General features: G+C 35.1%; 1 protein-coding gene across 3 annotated transcripts in view; it reads right to left on the reverse strand.

Moving 5' to 3' along the window:
• DUS2 (dihydrouridine synthase 2) overlaps positions 1 to 23489 on the reverse strand; it is a 27388-nt gene continuing 3899 nt past the window's right edge. For 2 of the 3 annotated variants that reach the window (XM_034072621.1, XM_031051812.1), the window contains exons 3-16: positions 22109 to 22154; positions 20469 to 20560; positions 19647 to 19690; positions 18797 to 18857; positions 16779 to 16826; positions 13126 to 13191; positions 9755 to 9825; positions 9212 to 9298; positions 7360 to 7528; positions 6258 to 6379; positions 3705 to 3848; positions 2458 to 2545; positions 1728 to 1801; positions 267 to 504 (exon numbers count right to left, since the gene is read on the reverse strand). In XM_034072621.1, coding sequence (XP_033928512.1) covers positions 267 to 504; positions 1728 to 1801; positions 2458 to 2545; positions 3705 to 3848; positions 6258 to 6379; positions 7360 to 7528; positions 9212 to 9298; positions 9755 to 9825; positions 13126 to 13191; positions 16779 to 16826; positions 18797 to 18857; positions 19647 to 19690; positions 20469 to 20560; positions 22109 to 22154 — 1350 coding nt within the window. Of the gene's footprint in view, positions 505 to 1727; positions 1802 to 2457; positions 2546 to 3704; positions 3849 to 6257; positions 6380 to 7359; positions 7529 to 9211; positions 9299 to 9754; positions 9826 to 13125; positions 13192 to 16778; positions 16827 to 18796; positions 18858 to 19646; positions 19691 to 20468; positions 20561 to 22108; positions 22155 to 23489 lie in introns of all 3 variants that reach the window. The other variant, XM_005152234.2, reaches the window with a different exon arrangement.

Consider the following 23489-nt stretch of genomic DNA (forward strand, 5'->3'; position numbering starts at 1 on the left):
TTGCTGTGACAATATCTGGTATTTTTAAAAAATTTATTATTTAGGATAATCTTCCCAATGTTCTTTAAAATCAAGCTGCTAATTTATTGTGTTTGAAAGGCACCATAGAGACTATGAGTGGTGGGTGAGCAGTAAACATCTCATTGGCATTTTTCACAACGGGAGAATTTATCTGTCTCTAAGAGAATCCAAATGAAATATAAAGAGCAAGATATACAAACGAGTTAATTTGCAGCTGCCCAGGTGTGAAACCACTATTTTTCATGCTATTGTGGCATCTTAGGCACATTCCTGTCAGAACTTTCTTCAATAAAATTAGCTTTTTTATGGGAAGGCTCAGCAAGATCTTCTCCATGGTCTCTGTTATTCAAGTGCTCTTGGTCTTCCCTCTTGCGTTTGCTAATCAGGTGATTTTCTCCCTCACACAGCTTTCCCTCTGGGACACCCAATGTTCTCAGACAGACAATAGCTGCAGCCTGTTCTGCTAGTTTCTTTGACTTGTCCCTGAAGAGCAAAGCAGACAAAGCACAGGTAAAAGTAGAAACTGAAGTCACTACACTGTCAAGAGACAATCCATTATGTGTCTCTGATGCAACACTGTGAAATAACAGCATCTGCAGTCATGTCATAGCAGGAGAACAAAATTGGTTAGTTCCAGAAATTGAGTCTTGCTAGGTGTCAATGTTGATGTACCACTCCTGATGTAATACTCTTATAAAATCTGTTTCTATCAGATCCTGTGTCTCAAACTCTCATTTCAAAGGTATGAAGTCAATGTTTGTTTGGCAGAAGTGGTTGCAATCCTCGGGAAGTTTACTTCTACAAATATGTTTACCATACAAATAACTGAGTTTTGAAAGATCAATTTTCTTGAAATAGTCAGGTCCAAATATAAACTCTGCTAAGTCTACAAGTTCACTGACCCTGACACAAGCAGGAACTGCTCTGTAATAATAAAAATTCCGTCATTTCTGAGAAGGACTGCAGATCACACATTTGTGAAATTCTGTATTTGAAAACATTTTCTTCTCGAAGTTTTTATCAGATGAACTTCCTAAAGTCTCTGAGTTGGAGTGCTGAAAGCACCAATAACCCTCGCATGCATCTGTCCTCTTTAAAATGTTCAGTGCTGAACTCTAGCTTTGCAGTTAAATCAAGATCAATGCAGGTGGCAAATGCCTGAAGTCAACTTCAGTGTTAACAGATGACTGCATAAAATACTGTCACAACTTCAGAGCAGCCCTGGTTGAAACTGTTGATTAACTGTGACCTCTGAGAAGCCATTAAACTGCCCTGCCCTTCACTGCATATGGACACTTAATCCTAACTTGTTATTGAGACTGGAACTGCTATAGTGGCTGAAGACATTACCTCCTCCAACATTCCCTTCTGCTTCCCTTGGTTTAGCTTCTGACCTCTTCACAGACACACTGAACCATATCACCTATTTGCTCCCCATCCAATACAATTTGTGGACTAATGTACTAAATTAATTAAAATCTGTAACGGTTGACTTGATTATACTAACACTTACTTCCTCTTATCACAGACAATTCTCAGAAATTTTTAATCCTTTCTCCCTCCCAGAGTAGCTTTAGAAGGTAGCTTTTAGCTGACTTCTATCTAAGTCAAGTGGGATAAACTTCAGTACATTTTCATTGCAAGTTTCATGCAAAAATTCAGAAACAATTACAACAGAGCTGAAAAAAACATTAAGAATTGCTTACCAGAGAGTTGATCTGTACTTTTGCTCAGCTACTGTCACTACTGAACAGAATAATCTATCCAGTGGTCTTTGAACCTGGAATAAAACAAAAAGAATTAAAAGGGAGTAGGCTGTCAAAAAACAGCAATGTCACTTACAGAGCAAACAACGTTAAGTCTTTTGTTATTCTTTACACCACAATCAAGTACCACCTTTAAAAATATTGTAAATCACACCACGAGTTTAAACTTGCATATTTAAGATTAGAAGATATAAAGAAATTGGCCAAACTGCAAGCATTTTTGCTTAAAAAAAAACCCAAAACAAATAATATCCCATCTAACAAAGCAGTTGCTCCTGTTGCTTATAGTTCCTACCTGTAACAGCATGCAACAGAGAAAACATTCTGAATCCAAATGCTTTACCTCACAGAGGAAGTAAAAGTCAGTCAGTCATGGCCTCCCATGTAATGACCTGTAGTTAAAGCAATTTCTTCCACATGTGAATTAAAATCAGACTGAAGGTCTGACTTTAAGATTTTTATTTTCTAATGAAATAAGATGTTATTTCCATATTTTCCATATTTCAACATACAAATTCCATGGTAATGTGTATTACCATTTCTGAAGCTGCTTACTCAAGAGCTATGCTAGAATGGGAAGCAGAATTTCTCACTAGCTTGAGTTCTAAAATACTGAATTTAATAGACAAGGCAGAGGAATAGGACTGAAAGGGTTTCTTCATTAACTCACAGTTTCATAAACAGGCTGAGGATGCTTTTCTTTCCTACACCACTCCAGAAGATACATTTTTGGAGTAATCTGTGGTGGATATTCTCGCCTAGACAGAAAAATTTGTGGTCAACAACTGTGCAGAGTTCTATTTTAAACAAATCATGATGCTTATTTTATTACCAGTTATTCTTTGTGGTTTAATTTTACAGCTCAAACTATGAGAAAAATGTTGCTTTCTTACTAGATAAGTCTATCAGAAAAATAGTATGTCTAATGTAACACCTAAAATAAAATCTAAATTTTTCTATTAATTCTTTCCAAATATTCACATCTTGTAGTAACGCAACTAAAGAAAAAATACATACCAGAAAGGAGATTCTAACTAAACATATGACACAGAATAAAGATACAGTTTGACATTGCTTATTATAAGTAGCAATATAAGGTTAAACACTAGAAAAAAAGAAAAGCTGCTTCTGTTATGACAGCAAATTTATCAAATAAAGTAAGTTAGGAAAGGTAGGCATTGATTCAGATATTGACATGGAATTATAGCCTCTTGTACTTGGCAGAAAAAAAAGAGAAATACTATAAAGCCACTGTATTCAGGGAGTCAGGTAGCATTTTATATCATACTTTACTTTGAGCTATTTGACAGACTTAATAGCAAACATAGCAAAAATAGCAAACACTGATATAACATGGAAAACAACAGCAATTCTATAAACTTCACAGATTATAATCCAAGGTCACTTAGAGTAATATTGTTTATAACATCATGAATTAGTTTTCCAATTAATTCCTTATGACTGGAACATGTTTATAAGACTGCAGATGAGCACATATGTTTTTTGCTTAGAAAAGAGTATCCTGAAACTTGCGCAGAACATTTTCTAGAACGTATTGTGTTTTAGTCAAATTTCACTAAAAACAACAACTGAACTGTATATCTTTGTATACTCACATTCTTCTACATACAGATGTTTGATTTTTTTTTAATCACTCAGAATTTTTAATAAGTTAACTGAGAGAATTAAGCAGTTTCATGAAGCCTGGAGCTAAAGAACATGTTATGACATCCCAATAGCACAGGAAAAGTGGTGAAGCTAGTGGTTATGTAATGATGTACACAAATTGCTTCATAAAAATTTGCTCAGTAAGCTCTGATATGCAAACTGTTACTTAACAAAAAAAGCTATAAGGTGCTGAAATTCAGATTTTATGTACACATGCAAGATAGTGAAAAATTTAATTTGCGTTCTTACTTGTCAAATCTAACAGCCATTTTTATGACATCTGGATCTTCCAGCTGGTCATCTTCATCTTGGGTCTCAGTTTCTGAAGATGTTTTCTTTGCTTCAAAAATAGCTGTTGATTTTTCATAGAAGTCAGCCATTTCAAAGGCTTCACTATTCAAGCAGAATTCCTTTGTATTAGAAATCATCTTGCAAATTTTTGTATCACATTATGATAGAGAAAAATATAGAAATCGATTGTATTTAAGTAGAGTATATATGTACAGAGAATCACATGGAAGTGCAGCCATATTCTGCACAGTGACATTTTATTGTTTCCTCCTCCAATTCCTATCAGATAATTTTGAGCCATAAGTAGAAAACGAACGCTCTCATTTCCAGCATTTTATATTCTATCTGTAGCCTGAAAGTTCAGGAAGAATCAATCCAAAATACTGTCTCTGCAATGCTCAGTTTATTAGCTAAATTAATAAATTGCAGGTGAATTAATCAAAAAAGAACATCTTAGAGTGACTCAACTACATAAGGGCAGTATGAGGAAAAAGTAGGAAATTGGTTCTTCTTTCAAATTTAGTATTTAAAAATACTATAAGAAATAAACACTAACAACCAAATATCTCAAAATCTATGTTTTTCTAACTTCAAAAGATTATTCACAAGCCCAAATGCAAGGGAACAAGCAACCAGGGTTTGGGTCAAACACAAGAGCCTCAAATCCTTAAAATTTCAGATCCACGCCAGGCTGCATCTACTTTAAAAAATGGAGACTATTCATTTTCTACAGGTGATAACAATAAAACCTGCAGTGTAATAAAACTTACTTTCTAGCTGCTACAAGAATGCTCATTGGTATAGGGCTGCTCAATGACAAAACAAATTCTGAGCACAAAGCCATCTTCAGTGTTCTAAAGTGGAAAAGCAATGAAGCTGAATAGTACTTACTGATGCTTCTAAGATCAGATAATTTATCATGTACTGTTATGTAACTTTTTTTGTCTGAAATGCAGCAGCCTGTTGTCTTGCATTCAGTACTGAAGTTAAAATCACAAATGGGTGTAACATCCCATCACCACCAAAAACTTCTACACTAGACCTCTGTTCAGCGTTCATGTCTATAAACTGTGACTCTGTTAATATTTTGTTTAAAGAATTGACTCTTACTTTACAATTTCTTTTCTTCGCATAATATGCATTACTATTCATTTTGTAGAAAACACCACCACTCTTTTGGAGAAGATTTTTTTGAGGCTGTAGAAGATTGTTTCAGTTTCAAGCTATACTATCTCTCTTCTAACCATATTGGAAAACTATAAGCAAAATGGATAGTAAGGTACTATACTAAAATTGTTTCATTATTTACATTGTAAAAGGGAAAAGCAACTTGCAAAGTTTAAATGTTGCTCATGGATTCCACTGTTCCTTTACAAATAATGAAGGCTAGCTCCTCACATATGTAAAATACAAATTCCTTTCATTGTGTTGTAATGTAATAATCATGAACAGCAGTGTTTAGAGAGAGCCAAAACTGGTAAATCACAATAAACTGGCAAAAGGATTGCAGGCATTTTCATTCATTTTGAACAAGGACAGGATGCCTATTAGGGTTTGCTAGAAAACAAGAACTCCACATGCAAAATACTTCAAGCTTTCAACATTTCTATCCATTTTCATACGCGTACGATAACAAACAGCTTCAAACTGTTTTATTAAAAAAAAAACAAAACAAAAAAAACCCTCTATTGCCTTCCATTCCATCAGAAGGATAATTATAGCAGACAACATGGTACGACACAAGCAGTTTCAGACCCAGGCCAAAACCTGAATGCCCCTCCATTCTGTGTGAATCCTTTAATCACATGTTTATTTTATGGTTTCTCTCAGACTTTTCCTTCTCTCCTTTTTCTCTCAATCTGAGAAATTTCATTTAGACTGTTTCATATGTCCAGGATCAAAAGATTCACTAAAGCTACTACATTTCCTCGAAAAGGTTGTCATTATTCATTAGGATATTTCAGGTGTGAAAAGCAGCACAAAAGAAATACATCTAAGTGATATATAGGTGACCTATATACATTGGTTTTAGTTTATCTCTAAATGTTAATTTTAAAAGAACACCTTGTCATGAACATTCCAGTAACATTAAAAAAACAACATGGAAAAGGAAAAGTTAAAACAAATAAATATCCCTGGGAGAAGACAAGTTCTACACTATTAAGGCTCCAGACTACACTAGAGAATGCTGGAACTTTTCTTAATCAGTTAATGTAAATATTAGAAAAATACTCTCTCGGTGAGGCACCACTTAAATTGGTATGTTGAATACATAAACATGAGGCTTAAAGCTTTAAAATCTGAGCATGGAAAAAAACCTAGAATAGTTTATTGTATTTTAACCTGGAAAGTTTATTGCACATCTCACTAACAGGGCTTTTTTGTTTGGTTTATTTTGTTTTTTGCAACTTTTTCTGAGAGTATGAGATACTAAGCAATACTAGAGACAGAGAAATGCAAGTCTGACAGAGAGTACAACTCCTGCTTCCTGCTTTTGAAGTACTTGCTTACCAGATCTCCTGTGTGGACTGTGCAGCATGCAGCTTCTTACCCTGAGTAGTTTCCAACTGTTCCCTTAACATCTGACATAAACAGTACTTTGTGTTGGTATAGTGATTATCATACCTCACTGCCTGAAGGAGAGAGACAATGTATATAAAAACATACCAAACAAATTTATCTTATATAATGCTCATGTCTCTTGATGACTTTCAAAATCGTTTTTGAAAGGGAAACCAGCAACATACTCAAGACTACTCCTGAATGTGAGTATAATCTGATTATTCTGGCATGCTTTCATGAACCAGAGTTCAACTTTTTAATATACTTAATAAGAAAGAGCTGGCCAGTGTACATACTGACTAGCAATGTTGTGATATTTTGGTAACTAGTTAATGGCAATTCGAATTTATAAAACCCCCAAAATTTTGAATTGATGGCATGAACAAGGTCACAGATTTCTGATTAATTTCATATTGTTACTAAAATTTTAAATAATCAATAAAGCTTTCTGTAACAAGTGACTCAGCAAACGGAACTGTACTACTATCATAGAATCACAGAAGAGTTAGGGTTGGAAAGGGCCTTAAAATATTCTACAGCATTACTTTATTGGCAAATCATTGCCTTTGCTTTCCCGCTGTTAAAAACTCTTGACAGTATTTGTGAAAAGCAGTTATTTTCTAAAATTTAATCTAGCAGCAACTCAGTACTTAATATTCCTTAGCTTTTCTGTTTGATATTATTTGCACAACTCTAACATCAAGAGAGTTCTCCTACATGTCATTAGCTTTACATTCCCAGACATTTTTAGATAGCCATGTAAGCCTCATAAATATTCCCAAGAAACTAGGGTTAAAAAGCATGGTACATGAGAAAAGAATCATCCAGAAAGACTGTCTTCTGAATACAGATTTCTGAATCCCTTTTTTCTGAACAAAATATAACAGAGGAGGCAGTGGTTGATTTGCAAGATTCACGTCATATGCAGTATGTTAAAATATCCCCAGAGCCTAAGGCTCTGGGGCTAAGAGGAGCTAAAATAGCATAGTAAGAGTTTGATTAACAAATCTAAATAATGCTAACTACAAGTAAGATTTAAAGAAAAACATACATATTTGATGTAATTTTGCATTACGTCCTTCAAAGGAACAAAACCCTCTTTTCTGAAGATAGATGGGTTCCACATGGCAGCACGAGCTATCATTACAGATGAGGCAGCTGTTGCTTTCTGGAAGTTCTCAATGTCCATATATTCTTTGATGAAGTCGTGAGATCCTCCACTGAAAATAATATCATTGTTATAATCATGCTTTATTAAGTTTTCATCAAGTTTTATTTGCTACTATTTCTACTTTAACACAGCCTTGTATTTCCATGTGATATTACACTATTTATGGTGGCAGAGTCAACTTAGGATATAATATCAAATTTAAGAGAACAAACGTGTTCTCTGACAGCTTTATTAGCAATAGCTCAGTAAAACACTGATTTTATATAGTACTTTTCATTATCTGCATGCTTCTCTTGAAAGCAGAAGACTATGAGGAAAGAATAGTTTGTGTTTTCCACAAACTGTGTGTTTTCCACAAACTGTATTTTCACACACTTTTAATATTTAAGGCTCAAAGAGAATAATTTCCATATTGTAGATGATAATGATACCTTGTTTTTGCCAGTTCTGTAACCTTCAAGGTCATATTAATTTTGTTGCATACTAAGAACAAGTATGGGCAGCATCATTCTGTTTCACTCTGGAACTAATATATAAAGTGTAACTACAAGTAACATGCCTAGATCAATCATGGAGCACTTCAACGTTAAGAGAAGGTTACACTGCTTCTGTTGTACTGCCTTTGCTTTCAAGTCAGCAGATCAGATGTGTTAGAAAGCGAAAAGAATACTTAAACCACTTTTTCTTTCTTTTAATGTTTCCCGACACTACATCTTTTAAATGTAAAAGTTGGACTGTTGAACTACGAAGTAGGATCTTTATCCCTTCAAAAGCAAAAAAACAATGTCGAACTCAAAAACTATAAAATGATAAATTACTTTAAAACCAGACATTTATGCTGAGAAGACAGAACAAGCACATTTCCTATACTAGTGAAAGATTATTCCATTAACACAGTAATATTCTAGAAATCATAGAATCAATTCAACCTTCTTGTCTTTTTCTAGGATCAATCTACTTCTTTTATTCATTCCTGTGAATAAATTAAGGGTGCTGCTTCTCTGGCCAAGGATATCCTACTACCACTTGTGAAGAGGTCAAACTTCTGAAGATGTTGGTCAGGTAGATCAGATACATTTTGATACAGCTTGATACTTTACATTACCTCTGCTTCCAAAATCACTCTTAAAATTCACCTGTTTGTAGCTAAAGTTTTCTAAGACTAAGTTACTTATTTTACTGGGACATTGTTACTGAAGAATCTATTGATACAAGCAGAGATTCAGTGGGATCATGTCCATATGTCTGGCCATTACAGAGGTCTTACAAAAAGTGTAAGGCCACAGGATATAACACTGGTTTTGAGCAGTGGGACAGGTGATATTTGATGTACAAGCGCCCAAGATACACAGTGATAGAGTTACAGAATCATAGAATCATAGAATAGTAAGGGTTGGAAAGGACTTCAAGATCATTTTATATATAACCAGTCGCTGCATAGGGCTTAAAAACACAGAGAATTTAAGTGCTGGATTCAACCAGGATAGACTGTGACACACAAAAGTAATACCTTTTTGAAAAATATATGAAATTTTTAAATCGAAAACTGAGGTATGGTGATATTTCATAAGGCCAACTTTTGTCACTGCTATCTCTGTTCAGATCTGATCCTCGGTAGAAAGTAACTTCTGATTAGCCCTATGTGAAAGATTTTTCCTGCATTTGCAAATCTTAAGTTAGGTACAGGCATTTGGCAGTAATGAACTTACTTTGAACTTACAGTTGAACTTACTTTGCTATTACTGGAATGGAGACTGCTTCAGAAATGGCTTTGATCACATCACAGTGGACAGGGTGCTGAGGCCTCTCCTCTTTCTTCCTTTCCAACAAACAAAAGACAAAACCAAAGGTTTCCTGTGGAGTTTGTACATATCTGAATCACAGCAGACATGACTAAGGATTATTGAGACATACTTATTTCTGCTTTTTTACTTTATATATATATTTATTTTTTAACACAAAATTATTTTATGTCAAATGCATTTTAAAACATTGTTATCGTAATTCCATAGCCACATAAGCAGCAATTTTAGATACAGAGGACGAAAAATAATTTTAGTTTGTTTTGGTCTTTGAAACAAAAACTTAAGAAAAATAGCAGCAAGCAGTTCAGTTGCCTAATTATAGGCCTGATTTTCTATAATACAGATCTCATTAGCAGCTGAAATCAGAAACGTGTATTACATGTAGGGTATACTCTAGTCAGATCTTACTGTGCTACATTCGTCAGCAAACTAAAAAAAATTAAAGTCTTTCTTTCCTAAACTGGATTTACCTTCCATGGACTGCAATGGCTGCAACACCAGTTTTTTCTATTCTCTTTACCAGGTTCACAGTATCCTCCACCTAAGGGATAAGAGAGAATGACATGATTTTAGTTCAAAGAAAAAGGAATAACCATCATGTGACTGCTGTAGAAACAAATGTTGAAAGACTTTTATCAGAGGGCTATGATTCCTGTATTTCAGCAGTAGACCCCAAAGTGCATAATCTCATATCCTCAAGCAAAGTACTAAATATTATGTCAAAAATAACAAAACTGTTTTCGATACTTCCTTGAAACTACAGATCACAAACTTTCTCAAACCAGGTAACACAGGATTTTGTAATAAGAGAATATTGTCCAACAGGTTTTCAGACTATCATTTGAAAATGACCCAAAACATGTAATTAGAAAGTCCTATCTAATGAGTACTCTGTGAATTATCATTTGAATGCATCTTAATACAAGGATCCTTTCTGAAATCAATGTAACATGTAATCACACATTCATAAATATTCCTCTCACATGTGTCTTAAAAATGTTAACTAGTATCTAAAACATTCCAGGGATACTCATACCTGACCAGTGTATTAAAAGACAGAGGGGAAAAAGGAGACGCTCACAGTGTACCTTCAAAGAGTTAAGATGCTGCTAAAAGGCAGAAGGAAATTTGACACAATGCTGGATTAGCCTGCCTTATGCAGCTTTGTGGAAAGGGAGAACATAAAAAAGATGAGACAAATTTTTTTTTCAAAAGCTGGAGAATGATCTGTAGCTCATCACAAACCCAGCACATTCGGATTAAGAAGTGCAACATCTTCCAGCTGGCAAGGACGGAATGACAGCAGCTCACCTGCTGTTCTGATGGACAATGTTATGGGAAAATAGGCTGAAACAAAAAGGAAAAGGCTCTAGGATAGCTGCAGGATATAAACTGGAGATGTGCCAGTTCTCTCATTTAGCACCTTCAGAATCAAAACTAACTTAGACAGTTACTGATTCTTTTGACACAGGCTTCATTTATTCATTTTATCATTTTAAGTGCACATGTGAATGACTTTCGGACAATAGCTAGCTCAGTTACAGTTCATCCATCTACAGAAATACTCATCCAGGTCATACGCAATTATGATATCTAGGCACATAATTAAATACAGAACTGCAAAATAACCAGTCATTAAAAGAGAAGGCACATTGTCTCCTGGAGATTTAAAAATACAGGGAATTCAACTGGAGAAAAAAAAAAAAACAGTAAGGAAGCTACATCAGCTGTAAAGAGAAAATCACCACTATATTTTCACTATGTTCGTAATTAAATTCTAGCAAAATGCTGAGAAAACAATATGCAACAGCTTTAGCAATATAACAGTCTTACCATAATTTCTTTGAAATTAATGACTGTACCCAAGAATCACCAGACAAAAATAATTCTAATTGCAATGAGATTGCTGTTACTGAGAAGGAAGATTCTGAACCTCCTTGTATAAGCTAGCAATTTCAGTACTTCAGTCCATCAAAGATTTTCTAAAAAGGCTGCAGAAGTTGTTTTTAATTCAGGTATCACTGGATGCAAATGCAAAATTTCTTTGCAGTGTAGAATACCAGTAGTTTATAAAGTACAGGCAGTTTCTTTTATAAACACTATTTCATTACTGAAATCTTCATTGTTAATTTGAATGTTGGAATTTGGACAAGTAACACCATAGTCATCTTCCCTTGAAGATTAAACTTCAAGCTGATTGAAGAAATTCAAAGTTCATTGCACACTTCTTATGTACACATGATATTATGCTCAGTCAATTCCAAACTTGTCAGTCATCTTCTAAAATGAGCGCATTTTTCCTTTTTATTTTCATTTAGTGCTTATCCACCAGCAAAAGCTTTGGGATTAACTCAACAGGTTACAATTAACAGGACTAAAATACTTCTTTAATGAAAGTATCCACATTTGGAGTTCAATGGAATAAAAACGTGTACACATCTAATGTTTAGTATTTTCTTGACTTTTTAGAGAGGAGAAACAAAGTTTGGTGTCTGATGTGAGTAGCCAGTAATGGCACCTGGTTGTAAGGGGAAAATTACCAAACAGAAAAAAATATCTTCTGAAAAATACTAAGAGAGAAAATGCCAGCCAGTCAGAAAACCACCAGCCTGGGAACTAGGCCTGTGAACCCAAGGTATCCCTGGTAAGTGCAGCTGGACACATCTTGAGACACCATCAGTAAGTGTAAACCTAAGGAACCATATCAGCAGCTCATCATGTGAAAAAGTAAAAATAGTCTAGAAAAAGGAAAAAACATCCCGAGAAAGAAACAATATGTAATTGCCATTGGCTGTTCAAACTGCAAGAACAGAAAAAGTCTGGGAAAAAAAATTATCTGGAAGAATAAAAAACAATCATCTATTGGCTGCCCCAGGTGAAAAGCAGGAATTAACAGCATCTACTAGCTGCTCCAGGGGTGGTGTTCTACTCCCTCTTGTGTTTCTAGGTCATGAAAATTATTTCATTTTTATCCAAAAAATAGAGCCTCTTGACAAGTTCCCATGCTGCACATACTTTTCCTAAACAGGTTAAAGTCTCCAGGTAAATTTTCTATGAGATCACTGAATTGTGCCAAGGATGCCTGGCTGACTCCAAACTCCATGACACAGATAATCTTTGGAGTGAATCTCTGTTACTTTATTGGTCCCCATCCAGGCCTACTTTTGGAGTTGGTTCAGTTTGTCTTCCTACTCCTGGGATGCTTGGGTTCCCATCTGGGATCACTTTCTCCTTCTGTCTGGGACAATTTGGTTTCCTTCTGAAAGGAAGCAGTCTTATACCATGAACATACACATATATATGCATAAAGAATTCTATCAGATCTACTGTTGCATTATTGATAAAGTTGCTTCACTACTGGTAAGTTTATACTAACCTATAATAGTATACACATACTCGCTTTTTCTGTTACTGATTGTTGCTATTACTGATTGCTGCCATATTAATCATTGCTGTCATATTATTGTTTATTGCTGCTAATAATGTGCAGTAGCTTGAGATAGATATACTTGTATCTTGCTTTATTTAGCATATTTACTACAGTGATTTTTGTGCTATTTGCTGTAACATAATAAAGTTGAGGAATTCAGAGGCTAAAAGTTTCTGAGTCCTTGTGTATCATGGAACCCAAGAAATGCACCATCATGGTATCTATATGCCCAAAGAGCAGATAACCCTTCAGGTCATGACAGCATCCCAAAGAGATATTATAATTCCAAGTGCTATTTCACAATAGCAGGCCTAAAATGCCAGTATACTAGAATACTGTACATCATAATTCATTTTTAAATCACAAAAATAAGCAACAGCTAAACACTTTAGCATAACAATTTGTTCTTACTGAGGGCAAAATGCGGATTTTGCAGGTTACCGGTTTACAAATTCCTTTAACAAGGGTAGTCAGTATCTGGAAAAAGGAAAAGAAAAAAAAACATGATCACAACAGTGAGGTTAATAAAGCTCTCCTCCTTTCTCTTTTGAAGATACAAAGAAATAAGCACAATGTAATACTACTTAGTGTTCCTCTATTTCTCTCTCCAAGATACAAAGAAATTAGAAAAATGTAACACTAATGTTCCTCTATAAAGAATCTTACATGCTAGACATATACATGCAATTAAGTATATCATTTTATCCGACTAATATAAAAACCTATTTCTAGTCCAAATAATTTTTATTTCCATTTTTTTTTTATTTTAACTGGAGTTTTATAGAACTATTATCTGCTGCTGCTTTTGGAATGAGGCAACTAGTAAACTCTGATAATTTCAAAATAAAGTGCAAAAGTTTTTCATTTTCATGCAGCTGCTTTCAGAGTTTTTGAGCTGTGAGCTTCTTATGAAAAGTAAATATAAGTATTCCAGAAAAAGAGATTCTTTTTTTAAAAATTAAAGTCTCAAAATGAAAAACTCAAAATGAAATCTCAAACAACATCATTAAATCTTCTAAAAGAAAATTATAAACTGAATTCCATGCTTAACACAAAACACATTTTATACATTAAAACAAACTTAGAATAAGCAGATAAATGAGCAGTTGTTAGTTTAACCATCTAAAAACTAGGCTACACAAAATCTCTTTTCCACAGGCTGAATTTAAGACCAACAGACCATACTTGAAAGGGCCACATAATGGCCTATATATGTTTAAGTCACTGCATAACTATACAGTAAGTGGTATCAGAAATTCAATAGCTGTCTAAATAAAAGAGTGGAAATCAGATGATCCTGATTGTTACCAGAAAAATACTTGGTTTTCAACTGTTTTTTGAGATATTATCACACATGCTAGTCTGAGTACACTTCTCTTTTATAAAATGGATGGTTCCGCAGGTAAATTATTTCCTTCAAAGTTTTGTATACTGTGAAACTTGAAGTTTAGTTACCGCACTATTAGATTCTAAATACAAAAAGCTGTTACAACTAGTGCTCACAAGCCCTTAACAGCTGGCAAGTGTCACCTTGCACTGGCTACTGAAATCTTTCCTAAGCAGGATTCTCTCAAATAAAACAGTAAGGTCCAAGAAAGATATCTAAAACTCCTCTTCATTATTTTTAATATGTACTATATTTGCATTGAAATGAAACTGAAATGACGTAATTTTCCAAACATCATCACTATACCATTTTTCCTGCAATAACTTCATCAGCAGATCTTACAAGCTTTCTGTGTCAGCCTCATTACAGATTCCAGAGTGAGAACCACACCCTGCATTTTTTAATCATATGGAAAGCTTGATTTGGAACTATAATTACAGATCTCTTTTGCAGGCTATGAGTTCAGTTACCCCTTTGCAGCTAAGAATAATTTTTATGCCTAAGATTTTACTGCTTATTAGCATCTTAAATTAAAAGAACAATTCCAAATTTTTGAACACCAAGTTCCCTGTTCTTCTGAAGACAGAAATGAAATGTAATATTTGTAGAGGGGAAGGGAAGCTGCTAGCAATCATATTTACAACTGCTTCTCATTCCTGTGAGAAATTTTTGCTAGATTTACTTCTAGCATGTTATTTTCCTTTCAGTTCCCACTCCTAATTTTTTTTTCCAGCCTTCATCACCTCATACTTTATAAATTACAATTTAATTCTGGATGGTGTCACCCACCTTACCTAATTCACTATGTAGGTGAACACCATGTAGGCCTTAAAAAATTTGGTTCTGGCTCCAGCTCTGTATTGTTAGCTGACTTTCTGTAGACAGCAACACTCAACCTGATTCTGTGCTCTCTTTTGGAAAATTGAGACTGATACAATTGGCAAAAATAGTTCGAGATCACGACTAGATCACTTGTACTTTTGCTTTTCCTACCAGCTAATGAAAGAGAGTAACAGATCCAGTCTATTGCACTTAAACACTTGCTTTAGCACAATTAGTAATGCTTCCAGCTGCTGAATGGTCGGTTTATACAGCTTCACTAATAATGTGGCTCTTCACACCGAGAGTTTCTTAGATTTGGCAAAAGGCTAACACATTATATGGTTATAATGTTCCCTTCTAATGGCATGTCATCAGAAAAGGAAATAAACAATGCAAAACAACCTGTTTTCACATCTGAGCTTACAATGAACAGTATCTAACCAATGGATCAGCTTGTGGAAACTGTGTAAGTCCTCCTAGCCTACAAAGACAAATGACATTACCGCAATAAAAAGAAGGACTTACAAAGGACTGACTCAGCATACATTTTAGACAGAAGGAAAAGGCAGAAACTGCAGGGATCAGAAAGAGACTGGTTCAGAAGAGTCATAGAGATCAGTGAAGAAAGCCTGGTCTCTTCAAAAGACTGAGCTACACCAAAGAACCCTTAAACCAAATCACACTCAGGAGTACCATGGGAAAAGGCAGATAAATCCTTTTGGTATTTTTGTCTAGATCTGCACACTTCTGATAGTACAAGAAATGAAGAATGAAAACATTAGCTACTGTGAACCATGACTCAGTTATTACTGAGAAGTAAATTGTAAACTAGAATTGCCCCCAGGAAGTCTGAAGGAAGATACAGTGAACAACTAAAAGCTATGGGGAAACAAGACAAAGTTCACAGTCAATTCATCTGAATTATGAAGAAGCTAGTCTTCATACAGAAAGAAAATAAAATAGCTAAATACTAAGAATGTTCCTGGAAACCCAGAGCATTGTCTGGACTCTGTTTAATCCCAGGAAGCTTAGAAGTCCTTAGGAAAAAAAAAATTAAAAAAACCCATATTATATAAACATATTACATATACACAGATGTATATATATATATTTTTTTTTTAATATATATTTATACATGAGACCTCAGAGCAGCCTTCCAGTATCTGAAGGGGGCCTATAAGGATGCTGGGGAGGGACTCTTCATTAGGGACTGTAGTGACAGGACAAGAGGTAATGGCTTAAAACTTAAACAGGGGAGGTTTAGATTGGATAGAAGGAAGAAATTCTTTACTGTGCGGGTGGTGAGGCACTGGAATGGGTTGCCCAAGGAAGTTGTGAATGCTCCATCTCTGGTGGTGTTCAAGGCCAGGCTGGACAGAGCCTTGGGTGACATGGTTTCGTGGGAGGTGTCCCTGCCCATGGCAGAGGGGTTGGAACTAGATGATCTTAAGGTCCTCTCCAACCCTAACTATTCTATGATTCTATGATATATAAGTGAACATATATATATACACATATATACATACTTATGAACCTTTTTCATACTGATACACATGGTGTTTTATACAGAATTAAATGCATATGCACATAAAACTCCTCCCTCTTCAAATATAGTGCTACATGTGAAATTTTTCAAACTGAGAAGGAGGAAAGCAGCAGTTTTATAGTCCAGACAATGACCAGGAGAACTAACTCAGGATTATTTATCCATGACCTTAATTTCAGTATTTAAAACTGATTATTCCATTCTAGTTTTTACAAATTTGTCTTGTATACATTAATTCCCCTTTCCAGTAGAGCATCACAGTATATAATACTTTTCAAGGCAATTTAAAATCCACAAGGTGATACTTACAGACTCTATTCTGTCAGGATCAGACAGCAGTGCTGCTCCCATACCTCCCTGGGAAAAAGTATAGAAATTGTTACACATTAGGCAACCACATTTTTAACTCAATTATTTTGCTTAATATCAGACCACAGCAAAAGTACTACATTATACTGAGGAAAACAAAAAGGGGGTGGGGAAGATGACAAAACCTAAAATGCAGGAGCATTAGTGAATCATAGAATCATAGAATAGTTAGGATTGGAAAGGACCTCAAGATCATCTACTTGCTTTGGTGAAACATTGCCTAGAACTGTATCAGAATAATTATGCAGTAATTCAGGACACCAGCTTGCTCCCATTACTTTATGGAGCAGACAGGATTTCAAAAAGCCATTTTTAGCATTTGTAATCATTCAATTTCTACTCATTAAGTGACAGCTGAACAGATTTATTGTTTTAACATTGTACACTATGTTTGAGAGGTCTTGATGTCCATAGTTTCTGTCTACACTCTACAGTTAGAAAAACAGGCTAACACAAATTAAGTGGCTGTACTGAACACAAATTATGAACATTTTAACAACTTAGTATTTTAGCTGTTCTTTCTGCACTATTTCATTTGCATACATAGACCTGGAGGCCAACAGGCAAACATACGTTCAAAATTGCACGAATTTTTTTGACCCAAAACTACCTGTGGAGATTAACCACCAGCATTTACATTTTCGATCTTTCATCCTAGCACAGGGAGGATGTTTTGGTGTTTCATTCTTAAATACGATTCTGTGGAAGGATAAAATAGTCTTCCATGTAATTTGGTAGAAAACAGAAAGTAATAAAGGCTAAAGAAAACATTAATGGAAGTACCATGAGACCATTATAAATTTAACGATGTGTCCTCAGCATGACTATGATTCCTTGATAATACCACTATCTCAAAAGCTATCTGTAGAATAAAAGAGGAAGTTCAGAAACAACAGAATCTAAATATATAAAGACTCCAGAACAGGGAAAATCAGTATTTTCATATTTGTTTAAATTCAAATTTTAATTTTTATCATACCTCACTTAACCTTGTCATTTTCATAGTTATCATCAAAACAAAGAAGTTAATGGAATTAAAGCCTGAAAAATCCTAGAAATGTATGTGGGTAAAATTAATCACAATTTAGATGGAATCTACTAGAAGAATTTAAACAATTATTCTTCAGAGTGAAAGCCAACCTACAAAACTAAGAAGCAGTGAAATGATAAGTGCAATATTTATCTATTCTGCAAAAATATCTGACATAAAAATGGAGATCCATGGTCTAATTCATTGATCCTTTACCTATACACTAACTGGCTTAACAGTGCTAGCAAACAGCTTGACTACTCTGTTTAGTCACAGATTATAGAAGACTAATTTAGAACTGCATGTGTTTAACTCAAAAAATCGTGTTTCAACTGGTCTATCCTCCTCACACTTAAAACTGATCAATAATTGAACTCAGGATTGATAAACTGCCAAAGTTTACTTACTCATATGACAAACTATGACTCCTATTAAGGCTAGACAAAACATATTTCACTCATTCAACAGATTAGTGACCTCAGGAAGGCATTAAAAAAACCCTAACAAACCCTTTATTTTATTCCACCTTACACAGCCTGACAGAGCTTTCAGAATTCTAAACTTTGTACAGTAATACAATTTAGCAACCTCACTATGTTTTTCTCAATATTCAGTAGTCTTTTTGACAGCAAATACAACAACCACTTGCTCCACAATAACCTGAGCTTACAAACTACATACATGCTTATCCACTTAAGGATACTGTATGTTTGATTATATGACCAAACCTATTCTCAAGAGAGATTACTAACAGAGTATTACTTTACTGTCATATAGCCATGACAACTTCAAGAATCTTTTGCTTATTGCAAAAAATGAACTCAAGTTCATCTGCATGAAAACTTTACTGCTTAAATTTGTTCAACTCAAAAAAACCCGAACACGTACTCCGCATGTCCAAGAACGAAAAAGCTTATTTAAAAGTAACCTTAGTAGAATATTCCTTTGGGCATCCCATGTTGATATCAATACCAGCTACATCATTCTCTCTGAAAGAAAAGAAACAATTAAAATATTTCTTAGCATATTAGAACAAAAATCAGGAAACAGGCATCTTCCTGTTTCGTCGTGAAGGCTTAAATGAGAATTTAAGGTTTGTATTTGGACTTCTGAATTTTTAGCTTCTTACTTATATAAGAAGTTACATACTTATTTTAATTGTGGCCTAAAGATCAGTTAGTCCACAGGTTTCAATGACCAGTGTTGTGCAGAAGCTGCAAAAACTCATCTTAAATAAGTTTACACAGGATTAAGTATATGTAAGTATATCCACCACTAAATTCATCACCATCACTAAAGCAAGTTCTATTGGAACGTCCATCTATTTTAAATGAAGACTTAAAAACATCTTTTAAAAAGGTTTGAGACACACATTTATTTCTGTACAATACTTTCCTGAGGACTTCAAACCACAAGCAGTAGGAGACATTTTCAGGCATATCTGTCTTACTTGCAGCTCTGCAATACCCAGGGAAATTTCATATTGGAGACATCAAGTACACACTGCACCAACATAAAACCATCAATCTCAGTAAAGAACTTAGCAAGCTTCTGCTTTGAGCAAGAATTTTAAGTAGAAGTTGTAGTTACATCACTGGCCTTTTGAGATGGTGCACTTCACTGTGCAGCTTCTCTAGAACTTCTCTCGGTCTTATCAAGACCTACCTTGATACCCTCACAAAAAAATGTCTTCCAAAACAATTCCTCTGTAAAAAAGACCAAACCAAACAAACAACAAACCAACCCATGGTAGGAAGGACTGAGAGAAGATGACTTACACAAGTTTAGCTACTGCTAGGGCTCTTTCAGCATCTGCTGAACCCTGTTGGTAGAACAAGAGGATTTATAATTATAAAATATCATCAAATTAAAAAAATAAACGCACTCACTTGCAGCTACGCATATTAACCTACAGCAGTATCAAATGTTCTAAGCCCATCACAATTAGAAATTTATTTATCATGTTCTTAAGAAGCTCCATTAATAATAACTCTACAGCCTCTACCTATTCCAGGGCTGTTATTGCCATTGAAAAAGGTCTTTTTCAATACCTAATGCAGTTTACTCCTTCCCTCCCACTAACCCAAATCACCTCTTGTCCTACATAAAGAGGTCTCAAAAAGTAAATTACTATCTTTTTCTCTCTGGCAGACTTTAATCCATTTGTGTAATATTATATGCAGACATTAACGCTCTCTTATCTACACTAACCAATGCCATTTCTTTCAGTCCTTCCAGTGAGACTTTTTACTGAACAGTGTAAGACTTAAATACGTGATCACGCAGAAGCATAATTTATATATGGTACATTTAGAAATGTATCAAAGATACTGATTACAAAATCAGACGGCTGTCACAGAGAACAGAATTCATCTTAATAACCTCTTCTGAAAACAGCTGTATGGGGAGCTTATAATGCAGCATCATGATGAAAGAACAAAAATTCTGCAACAAATCTGGTGTGAAACTTTACCTCCATCTGAAGCATCAAGTAATTTGATAGTCTACAGTACAGACAGCTGTTTTAGACTGTGATTAATGTTACTAGCACTACCTTAACTATGTTGTTACTAGCAGAGTACCTGTGGTTGGTTTCTTACCATTTGAAAGACAACACAGTGCCTCTCCCTTTCACAGGTTCTGAAAACAACTCTTTCATTAGGTGCAACAAAGTCCACCGTTTCAAGTACTTCTATATGGAATGAGAAGCAGATAAACCAGACAAAAATCATACACAAATGTCATCATAAAGAAAGTCAGATGACTATGTAATTTTGCTATCAAGTAAATCTTCTGTGAACAGGAGAACTAATGGCATCCTACCTCGTCCACATCCTTGCTGCACATTTTTTGCACGTTACTGTTTCCTTCCCTTAGCACTCCCTAATCATCCCTAGCCTGTTTCTTGAGTAAGCATCAGACCCAGAACAAGTCTAAGGATAAATCAGCCAGAATGAACATTACATTACCACTTTTGGGAAAGGGCAGTAGAAAAAAAAAGATTTGTAGTGGACTTCTGTTCCCCTACAGGGACACTACAAGCAACTGTTCCTGATGCTGCTCAGCTGGGGAGATCCCAAAGATAGCTTTTTAAGAACTTCTCTGTGAAAATCTTATAAGGCCAAATCTAGCCCAGGGACCTCAAGTTCATAAGAGAATGACAAACAGTGAGATCTTGTACACCTTCCTTCCTTATTGCAGTAGACTAAAAGCTGTGTATATTATAATGTCATAAATGGCTAACATTTATAAAGACTTGTGATTGAAAACTGTCTCTACTGCAGTCCAAATAAATTTTTCTTGGACACTATCAAACTTTTCTCAAAAACTAAAAGCCTTTGTAACTAATATTAGTTTTGCTCAGATTTTATATTAGCACATATACAAGTAAAATTTCCGGGGTGAAAAAAACCCCAAACCAACAAACCCACAAATTAAACAAAGAAACAACCAACCAAACAAACAAAAACAAACACATAAAATCCCTACAAACCAACCAAACAACAAAAATAAAGTAAGTTTTACTGTTTGGTATAGTAAGACATGAAGGCAATAAAGAGACTGAAGCCAGTATGTAGATCCAGAATTGAGACAGGTTATCTGTATTAATTACAATTTTATTACTTGTCTTCTTAACCTGAATAAAATTAAAGTTTTGACATTTTAAGCAATGCACTGGAACTTTAACATCCTGTCTATTCCAGCTAGTTTCTTTCATCTGCTGCCAGGAAGCATAATGCTGAAACATTAATTACTGATTTCCAGCACCAATCACATTTTTATTAATAATAAAAAAAGGAAGACATAATTCCACCAGCTAAAATTTAACTTTAACTTTAGAAGCCCTACACCTGCACACTCAGTGACTTCAGAATACTCATCAAATCCTTGCAATAAACTAAAAGTCAATGGCAGAGAAAGAGCCGGTGTTAGGGAACTAAAATAAAAGTAACTCAATAATACGTTAGCCCTATTCTCAAAAAAAAGTTTATGCTTTTTCTGAAGGGCACTAACTGAACTATTAAAATTCCTAAAGAAGAGAAACTGAAAGTTTGAAACTGTAAAGAAGACAGGCATAAGGTAGTGCTTCAAAAGCTTCAAGTCCCTAGTCACACTTTAGAGAGATTATATATACTGATACCTCATTGTAATCACTATAAAATTACTACAGAAAAATAATTACCTTTTATATAACCAAAGGAACGTTTACAGATATTAACAAAAGAAATGCTATACTTGCCATTTATAACCCTCTTACACTGCAGCATCTTTATGTCAATCAGCTCCTGATTAGAAATAATAAAAATACCTAGGTGAGTTGAAGTGTTTAAGCCACCCAGTCTTAAGCAGTTGCCCATTTTATTAAATAGGAATATCTGAATGTACCAAATATAAAAAAAGAACACAAATGAAAACAAGATATTAACTATAAAACTTGCTCAACTGAAGTTTCAAAATATGAAGTTTCAAAATCTGAACATATGAATATGTTCACATAATTCTATGAAGAACCATTTTTTTCTAATACCTATCTAACAAGACAGAAACAAAGCACCTAGAGCAGAAGGGGAAGACAGCTAACACTTTAGCAACAGACTACATAAAGAATCAGTGTATATTTGTACTGGCCAAACACACAGGTGAACAAAATGGCAGCTAAGACTTTAAGGCTTCTTTACTGCAACCCTGAGCTTGAGCAGTTGTCATGGTTTAAGCCCAGGCTGTAAGTCAGCCATGCAGCCCTCTCGCTCATTCCCGGCCTTTCTTCCTCCCCCACTCCTTTCCTCCTCCACTCCAGCTCCTGGAGGGACAGGAGAATCAAAACAATGTAAATCCCACAGGCTCAGATAAGAGCAGCCCAGTAACTAAGGTATAACACAACCCCACTACTGCTATCACCAGTAATAATAATGATATGGAAATAACAAGGGAAATAACCCATTGACACCCAGCCAGACTGAGCAGTGAACCAGCCCTTCTGGGTAACTCTGTTACATCCCGGGCATGACCTGCTGTGGTACAGAGTATCTCTTTGGCTAGTTTGGGCCAGGTGTCCTGTCTCTGCTTCCTCCTGGCTTCCCCTCCTCCCTGGCAGAGCATGAGACTCAGAAAGTCCTTGGTCAGACTAAACATTTGAGCAATAACTAAAAACGTCAGTGTTATCAGTGCTGTTGCCAGGCTGAAAGTCAAAGCCACAGCGCTGCACTAGCTACTAAGCAGGAGAAAAAAATGACTGCTACTGCTGAACCCAGGACAGCAGTTCTCTGCATGTATTAAAAGACAAAATGAAGCTTTGTGTTGACCTTTACTGAAGAACCTGATCTATAGTAACCATCCTTCCAGAACTTCTGCCTTTCCTTCAGAAAAGGCCCTGAACTTCAATCTACATATATTAGCTTAATTGTAGATTTATGCAACTCAATTTATTAAGAACTGCCTTTAATTGACAAAGGGCTACAGCTTGAGCCCATATAACTTGTTAGCTGCTGAAACATGCAGCTGTTAATCCAACTACTACATAAATTGAGGGGAAAAAATCCTCCCATGCTTACAAGTGTTAGTTACTTGAAGAAGTTTAGTCTAATACAGAATCTCTATTTTAGCAAATAAGACAAGGTTTA

This window comes from Melopsittacus undulatus, chromosome Z (genome assembly GCF_012275295.1).
Source record: "Melopsittacus undulatus isolate bMelUnd1 chromosome Z, bMelUnd1.mat.Z, whole genome shotgun sequence".
Taxonomy (NCBI): domain Eukaryota; kingdom Metazoa; phylum Chordata; class Aves; order Psittaciformes; family Psittaculidae; genus Melopsittacus; species Melopsittacus undulatus.